The 20,499-nt window shown below is 31.3% G+C and overlaps 1 protein-coding gene across 3 annotated transcripts in view; it reads right to left on the bottom strand.

Annotated features, from left to right (window-relative positions):
* NOVA1 (NOVA alternative splicing regulator 1) overlaps positions 1-20,499 on the bottom strand; it is a 156,120-nt gene that overhangs the window by 17,428 nt on the left and 118,193 nt on the right. For 2 of the 3 annotated variants that reach the window (XM_021099190.1, XM_021099192.1), the window contains exon 4: positions 10,780-10,851. The exons of the other annotated variant lie outside the window; for it this stretch is intronic. In XM_021099190.1, coding sequence (XP_020954849.1) covers positions 10,780-10,851 — 72 coding nt within the window. The remainder of the gene's footprint in view (positions 1-10,779; positions 10,852-20,499) is intronic. 3 annotated transcript variants of the gene reach the window in all.

Genomic DNA, 20,499 nt, shown 5'->3' with positions numbered 1-20,499 from the left:
TCTCTTTCCCTGAAGTGTACCAATCTGAAAACCTGAAAAGCCCTAGGCTTTCCATAACTACAAATATATCTTCATATGAAATCATACCTTTAGAGGGGATTTTGGAAGGTCACATAACCTAACCCATTATTTACTTATCAAATGGTGTGTTATAATTCTAACCTGAAAATATTAATGGTGTGCTGCTTTTGGAAGTAATTCTTAACTTGCCTTTAGGGAGATTCTCTGATGCCCATTCCTGGGTATGAAGGACACACCATCCATAGAACAGCACACTAACAAACTCAGAAGTCTGCAGTGGAATGGGTATGGTTAGGAAGCTCTCCTCTAGCCCCTTGCCGTAATTTGTGTCAAGAATACTGCTAAACAATCTTAAAAAATACTAATGTAATCTGCATATGTAAAGATCTCCAAGGTAAGAGAACCTCTAACTGTATTTGGTAATAATAGTCAAGAGACTACAATGCTATCTGAAAAGACAATCACTTTTTGTGTAATATTTCTTCTTAGATTTAAATTGTATTAATTAGTAAACCTTTACTATTCTCAGTGATAAAAGTAACACTTGCCCTTCAACTTGTATACAAATGAAGTAATTTTTCTTTAATTTAGTGTGTGTCAATATTCAAAGTGTGCTATTTCATTTTAAAAAGTCTGGAAGTTTGTGAAGAGATAGTACTATACACAATTACATAGCTATCATTTTTAATAAACTACTGTGCATTTTTCGCATAGTAAATGGCATGTCCCAGATATCAAGAGGCTTCATGAAACATTTCTTTAACTCTTCAAATACAGATGCCTAAAGACATGTCAGCTCTATTAAATAAGAATCTCCACAGGAAATTTTGATGTGAGGCCAGAATTGAGAACCTTTGATATATTAATTAACAAAGAACAAAGAAAAAATTACAAATATTACATAATTTAATTTGGCATAACTTTAACTATAAAACAACTGCCATATCCTTTGGCAGTTAATAAGTGTCTCTTCTAGTCCTGAAGCCTCTCTTGTGACCCTTCTTGGCATTCCTCAAAAAACATCCCCAAACTAGGAAATATATGTTCAAATAGATATCTAATGTAGAAGAAAGTCCAATCTTTGTCAATCTTTTGGATAGTTCTCACTTTACATTCCTTAAAACATTGCATGTATCACAAGTGGAGTCATTTTTTTTTTCATCTTGTTTTATATTCTTTCAGTTAACATTTTAAAAACAAAGCAAAAATACGAAAAGTTAATAATGTTCATATTCCTTGTCATCACCCTGATGATATATGAATACAAGATATTTTTTGACTATTGAAAATAAGGCCCTGTATTTCTTAGTAACTTAACTTTCTTTAGTTACTATATTATGGACACTATTCTAGTCCAATTTATATGGCTCTAACTCATTATTTTTAATAGCTTTGCTGCATAGTATTCTGTAATGCCATATTTATTCAACTACCTTTTTAAAGATTGCTTTCCAACTTTTGCCACTGTGAATGATACTGCAATATATGTCTTTGTTTTAGTATTTTTTACATTGTTTTTATATTTCTATGTATTGGGGTATCACATCCTACTGGGTAGATTCTCAATAGCTATGTTATAGCATTTCTTAACGTCGACGCTGTATGAGAATGATCATTTCCCACATCCTTGCCAGTACTTTTAATTTATAAGCATGCACAGACACAGGTTAATTTCTGTATACCTCTATGTGTATTATCACACACATAAAACTGTCTATCTGGTAAAAAACATAATCTTGTGAGGTTGACTCAAATTTTTATGACAACTAGTAAGGATAAACATACTTTCATATGTTTACTGGATATTTCCTTTTCCACTTTCTATAATTTCCCTTTTATAATCTTTACCTATTTTTTTCTCCTGAGTTTTTGTTTTAGTATCAGTCTAGGAGTCCTCTGTATAGAAGAGTTTTGAATTCATTGTCATATGTCTTCAACATATTTTTTCCAAGGATATCATCTTTTGCTTATTAATGGTATATTCTACTATATCAAAATATAAAATATTTATATATTTAAATGTTTTGACCTATTCTTTTATGTTTCAGATTTCTTTCTAAGTCATCCTTACTTTATTTGACACACTACAATTTTATCAAATATCCTTACAGTTTCAATCTTTAATGCATTAAGATTTACTTTTACATATTGTACAAGGTGGAGGTCAAATTTATTTTCTTTCAGGTGGATAGTCAAGTATGCCAAAACCATTTATTAAATAAAACAACCTTTTTGAAAATGAATAAAATTACACTTAAATATTACCCTGGACTAGGCAGTGTTCTAAATTCTTTTTATGTACTGATTCATTTAAGAATCATGACAACCTTAAGAAGGTAGGCACTGTTATCATTCATTTTACAATGAGAAAACACATGGTGAAGTTAAGGATGTTTCCATCAATTGGAAATTAGGAAGTGGCAAATTTAATTGCAGTTTTCTTTCTCGTTGTTGTTGTTTGTTTGTTTTGCTTTTTAGGGGTGCACCTGTGGCATACGGAAGATCCCAGGTTAGGGTTCTAATCGAAGCTGCAGCTGTGGGCCTATGTCAGTCACAGCAACTCGGGATTCGAGCCACATCTGCCACCTACACCACAGCTCAAGGCAACACCAGATCCTTAACCCACTGAGCGAGGCCAGGGATCAAACCTGCATCCTCATGGATACTAGTCAGGTTTGTAACCCACTGAGCCACTACGGGAACACCAGGATTACAGTTTTCTTAATCCCTAAATTACACTACTTTTTAAATGTACGAGTGAATACAGTAAGTTCTCATATATGCTTGGATCTATTTCTGAAATCTCCTTTGTGTTTCACTGACCAATTACATTTGCTTGTGTTAATACAAAATTGCTTTTATGATGATAGGTTTATAGTAAGTATAGTAATATTGAGTGAGGTACTTAATCTTATATATGTATTATTATCTTGGTAACTATTTTATTAGTTATGGTAATTCTCATGCATTTATTTTTCTTGAATATTAAAATCATCTTGTCTTCTTTTACTCTCCCATAAATCTGGAAAAAAATGGAATAAAATGAAAACTGCAATAGATTAAAAGGATTGATAGTTCTATTATATTAAATATTCCCTTCCAAAATTATTGTTAAGTCTATTTATTAAGGGAATGTTTTATGCTCTAATATGAAAATTTCACATTCTTTTAATATGGATTCTGTGTTTTGGTTTAATTTATTCCTGGGAATTTCTGAAGTTTGATATGCATGCATCCTACATTGAGACATAAGAAATTCCACTCAAATATCAGCAATGTAAGGTTCATCCCAACAGTAATAAGTAAATCTAATGTGCATAAGAGTCAATAAATTCATTTAAAAAGAACATTTGAATTTCACACATTTTACAGGACTTTCTTAAATACACTTCTAAAGAACTCTAACCTCGCATGACGCACGACACTGAAGGAAATAAAAATTAATTTTTATATTTTGTTGGATAATTATGAAAATATCTGAGATAAGAGCCTGATTTTTTTTCTGCAAAAAGCAAAAGAACTTTCAAACTGCTCTGAATGCTATAAAGAGTAAAACAGAAGTCCATCAAAGAAAGCTTTATCCCTTTAACTTAACCTCTTTATACAATCAAAAGTATTCCCTTTCCTACTGGTTTACATTTTTTAGAGCGCTTCTATCCAAGATTTCATTCGAAAAAGAGATTTTCAAAAATAAAAAATGAGTTTTAAAACATAAAGCCTATAAGCCTTCCAAAAATATGTCATTCAACAAATATTGAGAACCTATTAACACTACATGATAATACTTCTAATATATCAAAGAATAAAACAAAGATCTTTGTTCTCATGTAACTTACTTTCTAGGAAAGCAAGACTGACAATACACGATAAATTTAAAACCCAAAATAAATAGTATTCTATAAGGCAATGGAAAAACAATACAGCAATATAAAGGGAATGAGGAGAACTAGGAGAAGGGGCGGGCCAGGTTGCAATGTCATGGTCAGGTATACCTTTCTCAATAGGTTATTGAGAAGGAGAATTATGAACAAAGATTGATGGCTATAAAGTTGTTAGCCAAGCAGATCTCTGAGATAAAAGAATTTCATTCAGAGAGGCAAGAGCATGCCTAGAGCATGCTTAATGTCTGCAAGGAAACACAAGCAAGTGAATTTGGCTGAGGCAGAGTAAGGAGGCAAGTTGTAGGAAATGAAGTGAAAGTGGTAATATGGTAAGTGCCAGATTTGGTAAGTTAGTGGATGTTATTTGGGGGATACTGGCTGTCACAGAGTGCAACTGTAAACTATCACAGATGTAGGTAAAGAAATTTTTTAAAAACTGACAATTTTTTTTTTTGGCTACACCCATGGCATGTGGAAGTTCCCAGGCCAGAGATCGAATCCACACCACAGCAGTGACCCCTGCCACAGCAGTGACAATGTCAGATCCTTAACCACTGAGCCACCAGGAACTCCAAAAACCAATGAGTATTCTAAAAGAAATATTCAGTCTGTTCAGTGGAAACAGACTTTGGGGAGAAAATGTACACGAAAGGGAAAACTACATGAAGGCTACTGTAATAATTCAGGCTTGGGTTAGGGTAGCAGTAGATGTAATGAGAAATGGTCAATATTCTCTCTATATTTTAATGATAGAGTCAACACTACTTATAGGAACTGGACGTAGGGTATGAAAGAAAAGAGATGAAGACCAATCTAAGATTTCTGATTTGAGCAAGTAGATGTATGGGATTGCTTCAACTGAGATGGTAAAGGTATCAGATGGATCAGGTTTGGGGTATTTTTTTGAGTTCCGAATTAAAGATGTCCCTTTGATATGCAAGCGGAAATGCTGAGTGGGAAACTGAATATAGTCTGTAGTTTCACTCTGAGACCTAGGTTAGAGATAACTGTGAACCTAAGTTACATGGAATCTGAATATTATAAAATTTTAGGGGACATCTTTGGGAAATACTACATTCAAAATTATAAACATAAAATTAGGTGGTGGTCCTAGTAATAAGCCTGTGTAAGGTGAGGAATCTTAAGGCTTAAGCTTCATTGGTTCATAGTAAACCTGTCTCTCACTGGAAACATAAATTCTGCATGTCATGTCAGAATATAGAAGCCCAGGTATCAGGAGGAGAAAGTATATACCCAGAAGGAGTTTCAAGTACTAAGACCTGGATCACTCCAACATTTAGAAAGGATGAGGGGAAGACAAAGCAAAGGATTTTGAGATGAAGTACAAGGCATGATACTGGAGGAAAACCAAGGGTGTCCAATTATATTCTGGAAGCCAAGTAAATAAAGTATACCGAGAAAGTGAAAGCGATAAATTATACAAACACTGATGATAGGTCAGGTTACATGTGGACTGAGAAAAGACAAGTGGAATTAGCTATGTGGTCATCACTGATGTCCCTAGCAAACACTGTTTTGGTAGAATGGTGGAGGCAAAAACCTGACAGGAGTGAATTTAAGAAAAAAATGGGAAGGAGTTCCTGCCATGAGGCAGTGGGTTAAAAATCCAACTGCAGCAGCTTGAGTCACTGCAGAGGTGCAGGTTTGACTCCCAGCACAGTGCAGTGGGTTAAAGGACCCAGTGTTGCTGAAGCTGTGGTGTAGGTCACAGCTGTGGCTTGGATTTAATCCTTGGTCCAGGAACTTCATATGCCATGAGTGCAGCCATAATATTTAAAAAAAGAAAAGAGGACAGAAATTGGAAAAAAGAAAGTAAAGACTTTTGTGAACTTTGATACAAAGAGGTATAAGAAATAGAACATTAGGTGGTAAGGGAAGTGGGATTCAATTTTGTTTCTGGAGCTCCCTGGTGGCCTCATGGTTAAAGATATGGCATTGTCACTGCTGTGTCTAGGGTTCAATCCTTGACCCAGAACTTCTGCATGCATGAACACAGCAAAAAATAAAAAACTAAAATAAAAATAGTTCTCTTTTGTCCTTTAAAGTGGGGGAAAACAATTTATGTATCCTATGGGAATGATCCTACAGAGATAAAAAACTTGACAGATAAAGGAAATAGAAAGCAGAACTTCTGAAGACACATCCTTGAGTAAAGCAAAATAATGAGGTTTAATGTGCAACTGAAATGACTGGTTTTAGATAGGAGCAAGGGAAGTTTATCAATAATAATAGATGAGAGGAAGAATATGTGGGTATAAATGGCATTGATATGCCTCTGTGGAAGTTTTCTTCTGACTGCTTCCATTTCTCTCAGTGAAATAGGAAGAAAGGTCATCAGCAAGAAGCGAGGATGGAGTAAGAGCTATCTGGGTCAATTCTCAGGTGGCCCCAAGATCTCTGCTTCCCTGGCGTTATACTTTGTAAAATGCCCTCCATTTAAATGTGAGTGGAAACTGTGATGTGATTCTAATCAACAGAATATGGCAAAGGGATGGAATGGCACTACTCTGATAAAGTTATATTGTGTGGCAAAGGAGGTGAGAAATCATTCTGTGTTTAGGTTCAATAAGATCCCATCTTGCTAGCACACACTGGAGAGATTTTCTTGCTGGCTCTGCAAGAAGCAAATAGCCCAAATGAAATGCCTGTAGAGATTGTCACACAGAGGGAACCTGAGCAGCCGCTAGAATCTGAGCTTCTCCTCTTGCCAACAGCCAGTGAGAAGTCAGGATACTCAGTCATACAGCTTCAAAAAACTGAATCAACCTGGATGATGAACTTAAATCAGATTAGTCTCCAGTCAATCTTCTGGATGAGACCACACCCCAGTCAATACTTTGATTGCTGTCCTGTGAGAGTATAAGCAGATGACTCAGCTAACAGTGCCAGGACTCTTCATCCATAAAAACTATAAAATGATAAAGGTGTGCTGTTCAAGCAAATAAATTTGTGGTAATCTGTTATACAGCAACAGAAAATTAATACAGGGGTTGAAAGAACAGAACTTATGAAATAGTCATCTAGAGAGTAAAAAAAAAAAAAAAAAATGACTGGGCTTATGACTGCCTGACAGAATTAAGGGTTCATTTGAGACCTATGGTCATGAAATCAAAGAGGGACCAGAGTTTTGTTTTTGTTTCTCTGTAACTATAGCAAGGGTGCTATATATGAGTTAACCTATTTTCATTTGTTTCATATATTTTGATAGATAATTTCAGATTTACTGGTACATAAATAAATATTTATGAAGCATATATTTCTGAATTATCCTTTTTATTCTTTTCTTTTCTTGAACTTTGAGAAGAATCCCAGGAGAGCTAACAATCAGGAACCTAAAATTAAGACTGGAATTTAATTTTTGACACCATTGACTGATTATCAAAACCATTTTGTTGAATTACTATTGAGGTAACTTAGAAATGATCAAATCCAAATGATTCTGGCTTTTTATCTTTTTAAAGTTTGAAAACTAATTAAAGAATCTAATTCTATTTATATCTTTATATTTGCTTCTTATTTAAATTTCCACGTGTGAAAAATGACAAACTTGCACAGTGCAATATGCAGTGCATGCAAAGAAGTGTAAGTTATAAAAATATTAGCCCTACTAACTTTTCTTTAATAGGGAAATAATAGTAATTTATTAGTTAACAAGTAACTTAGTACTCTGACTAGAGAACAAAATAACTGTAGAGTAGTTTATCTTAAAAAGCATACACTTTTGATTACAGAAATATCATAGCATTGAAAAAGCAATATGAGTATCATAATCTTTCTTTAAGGATAAAGTTCAGTTTTATTAAGCCGTTTTAAGCTATATTTCTTACCATCTTAAAGAATAATACTTTTCATTATCATTTGAAAGAAATTTTAGAAAAAAATATCTAAATAAACAAAACCCTAACATTTATATGGTGAATAGTACATTCTAGAATAGTACCGTTCTAAGAATAGTTAATGAATTTATTATCTGAATCTCACAGAAGGGGAAACAGGCCCAATTTATTCAGCAAGGGGCAGAGCAAGGATTTAATCATAGGCAATTTGGCTCCAGTCCGGACATTTAATCACCTTTCTATAAGAATTCTCATATGACAGTCCTTTAGTTTTCCAGGGGGAAATCCTTACAGATCCATAACACTACAGTTATAGTCTGTCAGACTTATCTGAAAAAAGTCTGATCTGTGGAAACATGAGGGTAGGAAAGTAAAATTTGGCATGTACTGAAATATTATAATCATTTTTAAAAGAACAGAAAATAGCTGTAAATGTTAAAGTTGCAGATAATACTTATTCATTAATGTATTTTCTGTGAGTTTTATTTTTGGGTTTTCTAAATATTAATAGTCCCTTACTTCCTTATATCACATTATTTTATAACACAAACTATTTATTCTGGAAAGAAAACTCAGTCATAACTCATGTGGCCATTATTGATGAAAATAACACAAATAGTTTTCTAAATGTGCTTTACACTGGTTTATAAAAAGTCACATGGAAAGTTTACAGTTACTTTTAACAGGATATCAGACTAGCTATAATACAAACAATAATTTGAAATATAAAATGGAATAATTCTCTGGCTTTAAAACCATTTCTGCCAGTTATGTAATTGGAGACATATCTGCTAAATTTCTGGGTAAGAATAAAGTAAACTTAAACCAGAAATGAAAGTTATATTTCTATAGATTTAAAAGTCTTTTAAAGTACAAGAGTTAAGATGATCACTTTAGAACTTATTTTTCTATCTTGGTTATTCTTAAGATATAAGTCAATATAGTAAAGCTGAATTAATTAAGACTATCCACAAGAAACAACTGTGAACTATCTAAAGACTGAATGAACAACAAAAACCAAATTATCTTCTCTCTTACAACATTAATAGAATCTACTGGGAAATACTATAGGGAATGAAATAATTACAAACTACTAATAACAGGAAGATGAAAGATAACTACAATTCCTTCAGTGAATTTAAGGATTTTGTTTTGTTCTTTTATATCTTGCCTCATGTTATCCAGGAGATGTCAAGCTTGTTTGTATGAGAACAGAAGAAAACAAAGTATAAACAACATATATTTAACAAACGTAACTGAAAAGAGTGGTCAGAGTATAAAACAACAAACGACTTGTTATTTCAAATGATAGAAATACTAGATTTTACAGAGGTGGAGGTAGTAACACATCTAGAGGGTAAAAATATTAAATTTCAACAAATAACCTTTTAAAGAAATTATTTTATAAAAATGCACATTCACATAAAAAATGAAAGAAAATACAAATCTAACTCAAAAGACAAAATTATTGAGATGGTTTTTCTTTCTAGACTCAGGATTTTTTACTTTTTATGTTGTGAAGAATCATTTGTTTTGTTTTTATTACTGCTATACTCATTTGCCTTCTTTTTATTTGGAAAAGAATGATGAAGTATGAAAGAAACATTAAAAACATAAAGTCAGCTGTTTTCACAATATTTTTCTATATATATATAATTAAACTTCATACAGGAGATAAGGTATGAGTGAAATGTATATACAATTTTTAACTTCATGCTTCACTAATATAAGCTCGGTTCTCACTTTATGTAGTACCATTACCTTCAAAGAGAAGTGCTGAGTTTCATCACTAGAGATGTTCACTTTTTTAACAAATTTATTAGGGCTAAAATTTGAGCATTATAAAGTATTTTTGTTTGAAGGAAACATGACTGCATAAAATAAAAATCAAGCTCTTATTATAGAATAACAGCCTAAATTTTTGTTTTGTTTTGAGTCATTCAAAATTTTTTCTTGAGGTTGCAAAAGTGCTAGAATTGATAAATGAGCAAAATAATTCTGATAGCCTTATATTAGATCATATTCAAAAACCACATTTAATATATTTAGCAAAAATAGTTCAAAGTTAATAATTTATTAACCACCTATACGAAAATATATTAAAAATAAGCTCTTATTTAATATTTAAATAATCCCATGAGGGCTTATACTGGTAAAAAAGTAGAAATATTAAAGAAAATAACATTTCTCACCTAAATGAAGCTCAACTCAGACAAAATGAAAACGTGTTTAATCATTTTAATAAATATAATTTTGAACATTTGTCATGTTAAAGTACAGCAAGGCTCTGTATTACATAAAATATTTTAGATGATTTCCTGAAATGTGCCAAAATAACTACATTTTAGAAGAATGTCCTACAAATGTTCAGTACCAAAACAAACATCAAATCAAACTAAGGTATATTTCTAATCGCAAAGTTTGCCACTGCAGCAAATAAAATGCTACTATTAAATTGTAAGAAATACCATTTCCTGAGTTGTTAAATAACATTAAAATTATCACAAATACCAATTTTCAGCTACTTTTAGAATGCTAGAAATGCTTTTCACTGAAAGTTTAAAATTGTTACACAGTAAGGCATATCTGAAATAAAAAGTAACTAAAAATGCATTCACATTTAAAGATACACCTTTGCTCAATAAGTCATATTTATGCATTTATTTTTACATATATGATATTCTTAACTTATATACCAAGAACCCTAGGGGGAAACAGAAAGGGAGAGTATAAACACCAACTTAATAAATAACCCCTAGAGCTCCATAAAGTTGTAATTTTAAGGGGAAGTTCCAAAATTCTAGTAGTCTACCATCTGAATATATTTTTGTTATCTAAAGCTAAAAATGCATATAAATTTTCAGGAATAATTGATATTTCTTTCCCAGGTTTCTGGAATCTGACCATGGTGCACATATGTGAATGAAAGAATACATCCTTAACCCACCATTATCTTTTTCTCCAGTATGCAGGCAATCACCCGTGAAAAGTATGGTGTAGATGACAGGATGATACTGTACCTGATTAGCTCTGGAGGTGGTCATGGGATCAGATGGAGAGGACTTGGTGGTAGTTGGGGAAGATGGCAATGTCTGGGAATAAAGCAGTTCAGGAGCAAATCAACCTTTATAAGCCTTAAACTGATTATTTAAACAAAACAAAATAAAATAAAATGTAATAGAACGAGAACAAAATCCTGTGAACAAATTTTTCTCCTATTCATTCAAATTTAATGGATTTAAGATCAATTAAGTAACTAATGCATGTAAATATGCATGCATAAGCATGTAAAAATAAACTCATGACTTGAAATCATGATGGTGACTGATAAAAATTCACATGAGTATTAAAGGTATCCTGACCATATTCATGAATAGTAGTCTCTTTTCTTTCCCTCTTGTTTTCTTGGGGGAAAAGAGATCTCAAACAAAAATTCAGGAAATTTAATGAGTAAAACTGAAAGTCATTTTCCTATCAATGAATACAGTCGGGGATTGAAAGAAGTGGTGAAATGAGGTTTACTTTGGCATAAAAGTATCCACCTACTTAATATGTTGAACATCACCAACAAGTTGATTCCACATGAATTTAGGGTTCCATACTTAAAAGCAATTAAATTTGCAGTTCTGAGTTCTTAATATCATATTATCTTCTAAAATATTAATTTTAATAAATTTAGAGCCCGTCTGAAAATGTAAACATTAACCTCATATTAATAAACAAGTAACTAACAGCATTTTAACAACTTGCCATAATAATTTATCATTTATGCTAAACACTAAACATTTATATAGATGAGGGGTATAATAGATTGTAGCATCATCAGCCTGTGTTGAAAATAAGCACAAAAAATTAGGAGTCAAATTTGTTGTTCATTTCATTTCTAAACCATATACATACTATATACTACATATAAGATACATCATATGAAACCATAATATACTTGATGAACAATTCATTAAGATAGTTTTAAAACATCTCATGTCTAACAGAATAACCTTAAAGTGTGTGTAAGATACTAAGATTTTATCTTTTTTAAAAGCTATATTTTTACCCAGCAAATATCATCGCTTAAGTAGCACCCTCAATATATAATATTTCTTAAGAGATAAAATGGGGTAGTTTTATAGTATAGGCAAAATTCCATACAGATATTATGTTTTATATTAATATATATCCATCAAAATTACTCATATATGAGCAAAAGCATAACTTTAAAGGTTCAGCAATGTCAGGAAAAGCAGATGAAAACACTTAATACAGTTACATGTATGCATTTAATATTTCAAAAGCTCTAATTTGGTTAGAATAAAGCATTTACGAGTAAAAGAAAGGATAAAAATTTCACAGGCTCTTGCTTAACTCACTGTTCTCAAGTAACAAAGTAAGACTGGTTCTAACATCAGATCATGTTTTAAATAGTCCACTCCTCTGCTGATTCTTAAATTAAAACCTAAGATACTTGGAAGAAAATTATACTTAATGTTGAGTCATACCAAGATTTTTGTTAAATCATATTTTAAAAGGGGAAAGAAGCTACATTCAGAAGTAAAACCTCATAAAAAATAAAAAAAAAACTTTGAATCCTCTGTTTTCTATTTTTGCTATTTGTAATAAATTCATTTTATAAAGTCATTTGTCCAGAGAGAGTTTCATTCTCAGTAATTAATAATTATCCTAATATCTTATTTTCCATGTAATTCTATGCAGAAACATATGCTATTGACTTTGTGTTACTCTATGTACCCTGAATTGAAGAGTAAAGGTTTTATTTTCCCACCTCTGGTTACAATTGCTACTGTACATATTTCAATGGAGTAGTTAAGATATCTTTAGTAATCACAGGTTAATTATGAGGTCACTGACTAAATAGATGTGAAATAAATCTAGGGGCCATTTATTCCAATATAGGTTAGAATTCAAGTTCATTGACCTACAGAAGCATGAGGTTTGTGTGCTGGGCTCTTCTATTTCCATCAGGATAAAATCAATTTGAAGTATCACAAGTTCATTATGACATCCATTATGCCCGGTACATGAATTTTCTTGAAATATTGCAAAGGACTATGTGAAAAAAGTAGTAATATCATGTGACTCAGAATTTGTGGTCACTCAGATTAATATTAACTTCTGTCAATTTACTTAATAACCTTCTTTTTACTTAGTTCATATATGAAATATTGGGCATATATTAATAATTTATACAACTTGTAGTCAATGTTGTCCTTAATTCTAATGCTGTTTCTCTCTCACAGAAATAAAAAGAATAATTCTAAATTTCTGGGACACAATATGTTTAAAGTCACTAAGGATTTGTTATTAAATACCATATTCTGATAAGTAAAAGTTTAATTTTTTTTTTCTTTTTAGGGCCTCACCCACGGCATATGGAGGTTCCCAGGCTAGGGGTCTAATTGGAGCTACAGCTGCCGGCCTACACCACAGCCACAGCAATGACAGATCTGAGCCACATCTGAGACATACACCACAGCTCATGGCAACGCTGGATCCTTAACCCACTAAGCAAGGCCAGGGATCGAACCTGCAACCTCATGGTTCCTAGTCGGATTCATTTCCACTGCACCATGACGGGAACTCCCAAAGTTTAATATTTTAAATAAAATGAGAGAAAATTATATAAATTTGAGCTTTAAGGGATAAGATTATTGAAATGTCATAGTAAATTGTAGCTAAATATATTTTCTTGCTTAAATTCCTAAAATTAATAAACATGTAATGAAGTAAAAAACATGATGAGTTATCTATTATTTATCTATTAATCATATATTATGCTCAAACACAAAAGCCTCCCTCCTTTACAAATTTAACTTATGGCAATAACTAGAATCCAGAAAGTTTGCATTTCAGTTGTTTTTTAAAATATTAGTTGTAAAAATTGTTCTAATATATGAGAACTGCGAATACGTTAAAGTAAGGCCATTACTTTGAAAGAGTCTATTAATTAGATTAAAAAATAGCTTTGATGGTTATTCTCAACCACACAAACAGAACAGAAAAATTCATAAGAAACACTTCAATGTATAATATATTTGTTTCTCTGGTATCCTATAAATACATTTATTCCTATTTACTATGCAGACTGAAAGTTTAAGTGGTTTCAAGAAAAAATCATTCAGTAAAATTTCTGATATATATCTTGACGGTGTAAGTAAATAAATATCTATATAGCAATAATATATTAAAATATTTGTATAAATAACATTTAAAAAGGATATATACTGTTAAAAACTCTTTGTATACTTATCAGATAGTGATTATGAAGCACACAGGTATTTTTTCACAGAATTTTATCTTTATTTTTTGGGTTTTTTTTTTTGTTTTTTTTTTTTTGTCTTTTTGCCATTTCTTGGGCCGCTCCTGCGGCATATGGAGGTTCCCAGGCTAGGGGTCTAATCGGAGCTGTAGCTGCCAGCCTACGCCAGAGCCACAGCAACGCAGGATCCGAGCCGCGTCTGCGACCTACACCACAGCTCATAGCAACGCCGGTACCTTGACCCACCGAGCAAAGGCAGGGATCGAACCCGCAACCTCATGGTTCCTAGTCGGATTCGTTAACCACTGCGCCACGACGGGAACTCCAGAATTTTATCTTTAAATATAAAAGTATAACATTTTTATTTATAGCATGAATGTCTATTTAAGAATTCTGCCTTAAATGTCGAAGGCTAAATTACTGCAAAAAATTTTGAAGTAGTTTATAATTTTAAAATAGTGGATCCTTTGGAATATAAAGTAGCTTTCTTAAAAAAAAAATTCAGGATTTGTTAATAGTCAATCAAAAGTAAATTTTACTAGGTTTTTGGAAAATAAGAACTAAAAAGTGATTACAAACTATGAAATGGATTCTTGTTAACAAGTGACAGTTTTAGAATATAATTATAAATAAACCCCATAATAAATAAACTTACCTTCAAGCAAATCTACAGTAACAGACTGTCGAGGTCTATTATATGCATAGCAAAATAGCAATGAATGACAAATTTCAAATGTAATTTGGAATCTATTATAGCTAATTGAGTGACATTACTCAAGTAATCATCTTCCCAAACCTCTGCTTTGAGTTCTATTAAATAAATATGAATACTGCTCTACAAAAAAATTAATAAACTATTTAAATATGTAATTGTCACCTCTAGTTTCACATCCTGACAAGTATCCTACCCTTCTTGTTTGAAATATATGGAACCGCAAAGCCCTAATACAAACTCATGTTCAATTTCTAAAAGGTCTTTTCCAATTGATTACTACTCCATAGCTTGCTTTCCTCATAATTGCTATTCTAATCTTTATCCTTCTCTCCAACCATTGAATCCCATGTGTATTATCTACCTTTCAATTGATAGTTTTTAATCACTTGAAAGAAATCATAATTTTCAAAAATAAGCCTACTTATCTACAAATGACTATTTCAACCTCTTCGGCTTTTAAAGCCACTCCCCCCCCCCCCCCCATATTCTCATTCTTTTCACTGTAGACAAAATCGTGATCTCCCACTCAGACTTCCTACTCTTCATGGGTTAGGACCTTAACACCCTAGACTGTTATCTTTCCATCACTCCTATGTCATTTTGTTCCCTTTAATAATCTTATCTGTATATTGCATCTACAATTTCAAGATTCTTTTTATTCTTTAACACAAGCCATTCACTCTTGAGTTGCAGGGGTTATGTGAGTCTCTTATCTAACTTATATTTTTATCCTTTATACTCCAAATTTCAAGTCAGCAGTTTCCACATTTCACATCATTTTTTTTTTTTACCTAACCAAGCTCTTTATCTTTACGAAATAATATTGCTAAGAAATAATGACTCTGATCTCAGTATACAATTGAAACTAACTTTTTAAATCTTCAGTGATTTCCCATCAAAAAATAGTTACCCTCAAATTCTTCTTTGGCTATATGATCTTTTTACCCTCTTTCCTTATACTTCCCTTATTTTCTTACAGGGAGTATTACTAATTTCCTTTTTATTTTTATGCTTAATAAATAAGGAGTACTTCTAAGCACCAGGCATAGATCTACTCAGTTAATACTCAAAATATCCTTAGGAAATAGATGATTATTACTTTCCCCATGTTATAGGTAAGATGCTGAGATACACTGAAGCAAAACAGCTTGTCCAAATGTTTACAACTGGTAAATTAAAGAGCTAGGATGAACCCTGTCAGCTCTGTTTCACTTAACCACCATACTATAAAGCTTCTGACTTTTTTTTTTAGTAACTGATTCTTTATCTCATTTGTTTGCTTTTTTTCTCTCCTACAGTGAAGGTGTTAGTGAAATTATCACCTGTACTGCGATTAAGGATCTATATTTTCAGTTTTAAATTCTCACTTATGCTTCAGTCAAAGACTACTTCAAGGAAAAAAAATCTACCTATAATTTATTCAACTTTCCTGAAACAAATATACAAAAAATATTACCTCAAATAGGTGCCTGACTAAAATTCACTAGATGCTTTCTAGAATTCAGTATTTTGCTAGGCTCAAAACCATATATAGTCACTTTTTATTCTTTCCTCACCATTTTAGAAATAGAATCAAATGTCTCAAAGTCTTAAAGATTCCACTTTGAAATATCTTTCAATTTTAAGCATTTGTCTAAACCACCAAAGGAGATTATGTTCTTCATCTTGTTCCCAAAATATTGCCTAGTCTCTTAACTTCACCCTGAAATAAAACTTTCTATTTCCAATGAGGTTCTCTTCTTGGAAATGCTTATTCAAGACTCTGAAAAGTACCAGAAGAGAGAAATGTATTGGATTTTGTTTTATCAGCATTACTCAAACTTTGAGGCCATATAGTTCAGTGTTAAGATCAATTACCAGTTACATATCCCTGGGTAAGTTACTCAATTCCTCCAAGCATCAGCTTCTATAAGTAAAACATGGACTCAGTGCTCTATTATGTGCCTCAGAGGAATTTTGTGAGGATGGCTGAAAGGTGATAACACATGCGAAGTGCATGGCACAACTGCTAGCATAGAAACAGAATAAGCGCTATATAGCATTTTTGCCACTATTACTGATCCTTCATTCTCTACCACAATTTTTTTTTTCCTGACCAAGATTAACATCTTCTGGGTTTGCTAGTATTACTTAAAAGAAGTTTTTTAAAAAATCTTATAAACCTTCATATCTAAAGATCTGCATAGTAGGTCACATAGTAGTTATCATAAGCCTTTTTTTCTCCTACCAATAGCTGTTCCTACAAATACTCTAAGAATCTGTGTGGATTTTTATCATGGAAGCAAACAAAGGGTAAAGGGACCTCCTTTTTTTCTTCCCCCACAACTTTCCAGGGAAATTAAAAGGGCTCTTTTGGGAAATATTAGGAAGAATCCATAGCCTATAGGATGCCCCTTGGCCAGACATCCAAGACTCTCTGCCACCCGGTTCCACCCAACTTCATGTAACATTATTTTCTCTAGACTACAACACCCACATCCACTTCAAGAAAATCTCTTTATTATTCAACAATTATGATATCTTTTTCCTCAAACCCATATTGCATCATATGCCTAAAATAACTTTTTCTTCTTTTTTATCCTCTAATTAGGCAATTTCTGTACAATCTTCAAGGTCTGATTCAAGTTTTCACCTATTTCACAAGACCAAATGTTACTCTAGCCTACATTTCTTTCACACTCCTCTGAACTTTTATAGCACATTGTTTATATTGTAGTTTTGGTGAGTAAATACAGTATTATACTTTTATTAGTTATTTTAAACATTTATTATCTCTCACAAACTAGTTTGACAGAGCAAGGACTACAATTTAATATATTTCACAATTTGCTATGAAGGCATTCAATACATTTATGATTGAATGAATAATGAATAAATTATGTGCTAATTTTGCCAATTTTTCACAATGAAAGTAAAATTCTTTGAGCTAAATGAAATTTTTCGTATCTTAATTTTTTAAATTTTATTTAAAAAAAATTTTTATTTTTATTCTTTCCTCACCATTTTAGAAATAGAATCAAATGATTTAAGTGTCTTTAACCACTTCTTAATGTAGCTCTTTTAAAAAAATACATTTGAAAAAATACATTTGAGTCAAAAAAGAAAGAGATGTTGAAATTGTGTAATAGACAAATGCTATTAATACTATTGATATGTTGTTTCTATCATGTTTTGGAGTTCATTATATTGACTCATAAGGTATAAACAACAATACTTTGAGGGGGATTTGAGGGACTTACAAGAGGAAGAATTTCAAAAATCCCATGAGGAAAAAAAAAGTAAAAAATACAAAATTCAGAACATAAAAGGTAGAAATGAAAATATGTATACCAAAAAATCTGGGCTAAGACATGCTCCAGGAATGAGTTCAAAGTTTCAGTCAATAAAGATCATTGAATGTCTCTGCCATTTGTGTGTCCTGAAAATAAGACATAGAATGTTCTTACGTTGCAATTAATATGTTTAATTTTGGTTTATTGGCTCTTGCTGCATATCTGTTCCTCAGTACACTGACTTGTGAAACAAGCACAGTGGTATTATGCACCTTATGATAATCTAATATTTAGGCTATAGAACAGAGGTTATATACTTTTATTATTCAATAAATATTATTATTATTGTCATTGTGAATACATAAAACATTGGAGTCCCTCTATATTAGCAAATAAATATTTGATTTAAATAAAACAAACAAAAAAGCACATTTGAGAATAAAGAACAGAATAGTTCACAACATCTAATAGCTAAAGTTGGATGTAAGGCTGTCATGCTAGATTTCATCATTATATATGAAAGACTTGTGAGACCAGTATGTACTACTTTCCTAAGAAATTACACTTGGTTAAGAATTCAGTCAATGATGTTTCAGTTGAGGAATATATTATGGTTCCTGCAATTTGCAATTTAGTCAATAACCAATTGTTATCTAGATTACATAATTCAGAGATTAATATTTTATAAAAGTCATAATATATGGTATAAAATTATCCTTTTTTTTTTTTTTTTTTTTTTTTTTTGGTCACAGCATGCAGAATTTCCTGGGCCAGGGATCAAACCCCTACCACAGCAGTAACGAGAGCCACTGCAGTAACAATGCTGGATCCTTAACCTTCTAAGCCACTAAGGAACTCTAAAAGTTATAAATTTTTATTTGTTTAAAACTAACTCTGACTTCCTATTTTAAGTCCAAGTTACACAGAAATTATTCTTTAGTAAGCAAAATCTTAAATTAACCATAAAAACAATAAACAGTAAATATGTAGTAACAAACATTAAGAGAATAAAATTTCCTTAATGTTTGTTATTATATATCCAACATTAATTCATTTCTATGAAGAAATTACATTTTCCAGCTCCAGTAATTTTTAAAACTCTATTTTACTCTGTGTAACTGTAACTAGAAGAAAAAGCTAAAAAAATGCTTTAAAGAAATTATTTTAAAGACTACCTTTAAGACTGAGGCCCAAAGGGAATGTAAATGTTATTAGCTAAGGGAAAGACTACCATTTTAAAGAAATTTTATTATGATTCTATGTACTAAAATATAAATCATATATAAACATTACATAAAATATATTTTTAATCTGTTCTAGTATTAAATGATTTATTTTAGATGTAATTATTTTCTACTGGATTACCAACATAATTTTTCAGAAATAAAATCATGGTAATTTAAATTTATACTTGACTATTTAGACAATGATCCAAAAAAAGTATTATACTGTAGAAGAGGATCCCTAGAAAGTTAGAGAACCCCAAATTTAGAACATAAATAACTCTGCTGAACTACAGTATCTTGGAAATATGCTCATCTCTCCTCTGGATTTTTTCAAGTAAATTTTTCAAATATTTTACTTACAAGAAACTTTAAGTATTAAATATATTGCCCTATTATATTTAATGTACTTTCAATAAAAATTTTAAAATTATACTCTATTTCACATTATGATTATGAAATATTAATAACAATTTTAATTTCATGAATATCTACAAAGCTTACAAATGAAGGCAAATACACAAAATTCAATCACTTTTTTTTCACCAATTATCTTGAATTTAGAAAACATTATCTGAACAAGTCAAATAAAAATAGAAATGAATCAGATATTTTAAAATACTAGTTTTCATAAATCTGTACTGCCACTGGATATATGACAACCTATAAATCTCATATTGCCATAGACAAATTAACATTTTTAACAATGACTCATAGACTGTTATTTGATGGAACTAGGTATATATATTCTAAAAATAATAAATATTCATTCATATCATTGTCCTGAATGTATTGTCAATGATCTAGTATAGTACTCTAAGAATATTTTATGTTTTACCTTAAAAAAAAAAATCAAGGTATTCACTGATATTCCTAAATGTTTGAACTTACAAGTTACAAAAGAAAAAGGAGAAGTAATAGGCTGGATTAAGGCAGAAAAATCAATAGACCCTACACTTTAGTACCAATTCTGCAAATTCTTAGCCCCAGGTGATTTTAACTAAGAGGTCTTTAAACTCATACTTTTTGAATTTATATAAAGTCATTGTACTACTTCCAAGGCATCAGTTTTTAAATCATTTTCTATATTCACTTAGCATAAATAAAAACTTCAAAATTGAAAGGTCTGTGAAGAATAAAAATATCTACTGATGTTTAGAACTTTAAAATATTTACATTCTGCTGTGTATAAATTAAAAGGTACTTCCTTGAAAAGTTATAAAAGGTTATAAACTGAACCATTTTGACACTGACAA

Source organism: Sus scrofa, chromosome 7, assembly GCF_000003025.6.
Source record: "Sus scrofa isolate TJ Tabasco breed Duroc chromosome 7, Sscrofa11.1, whole genome shotgun sequence".
NCBI lineage: Eukaryota > Metazoa > Chordata > Mammalia > Artiodactyla > Suidae > Sus > Sus scrofa.
Note: the sequence above shows the minus strand (reverse complement) of the source record. Positions and strands in the feature narration are given on the sequence as shown.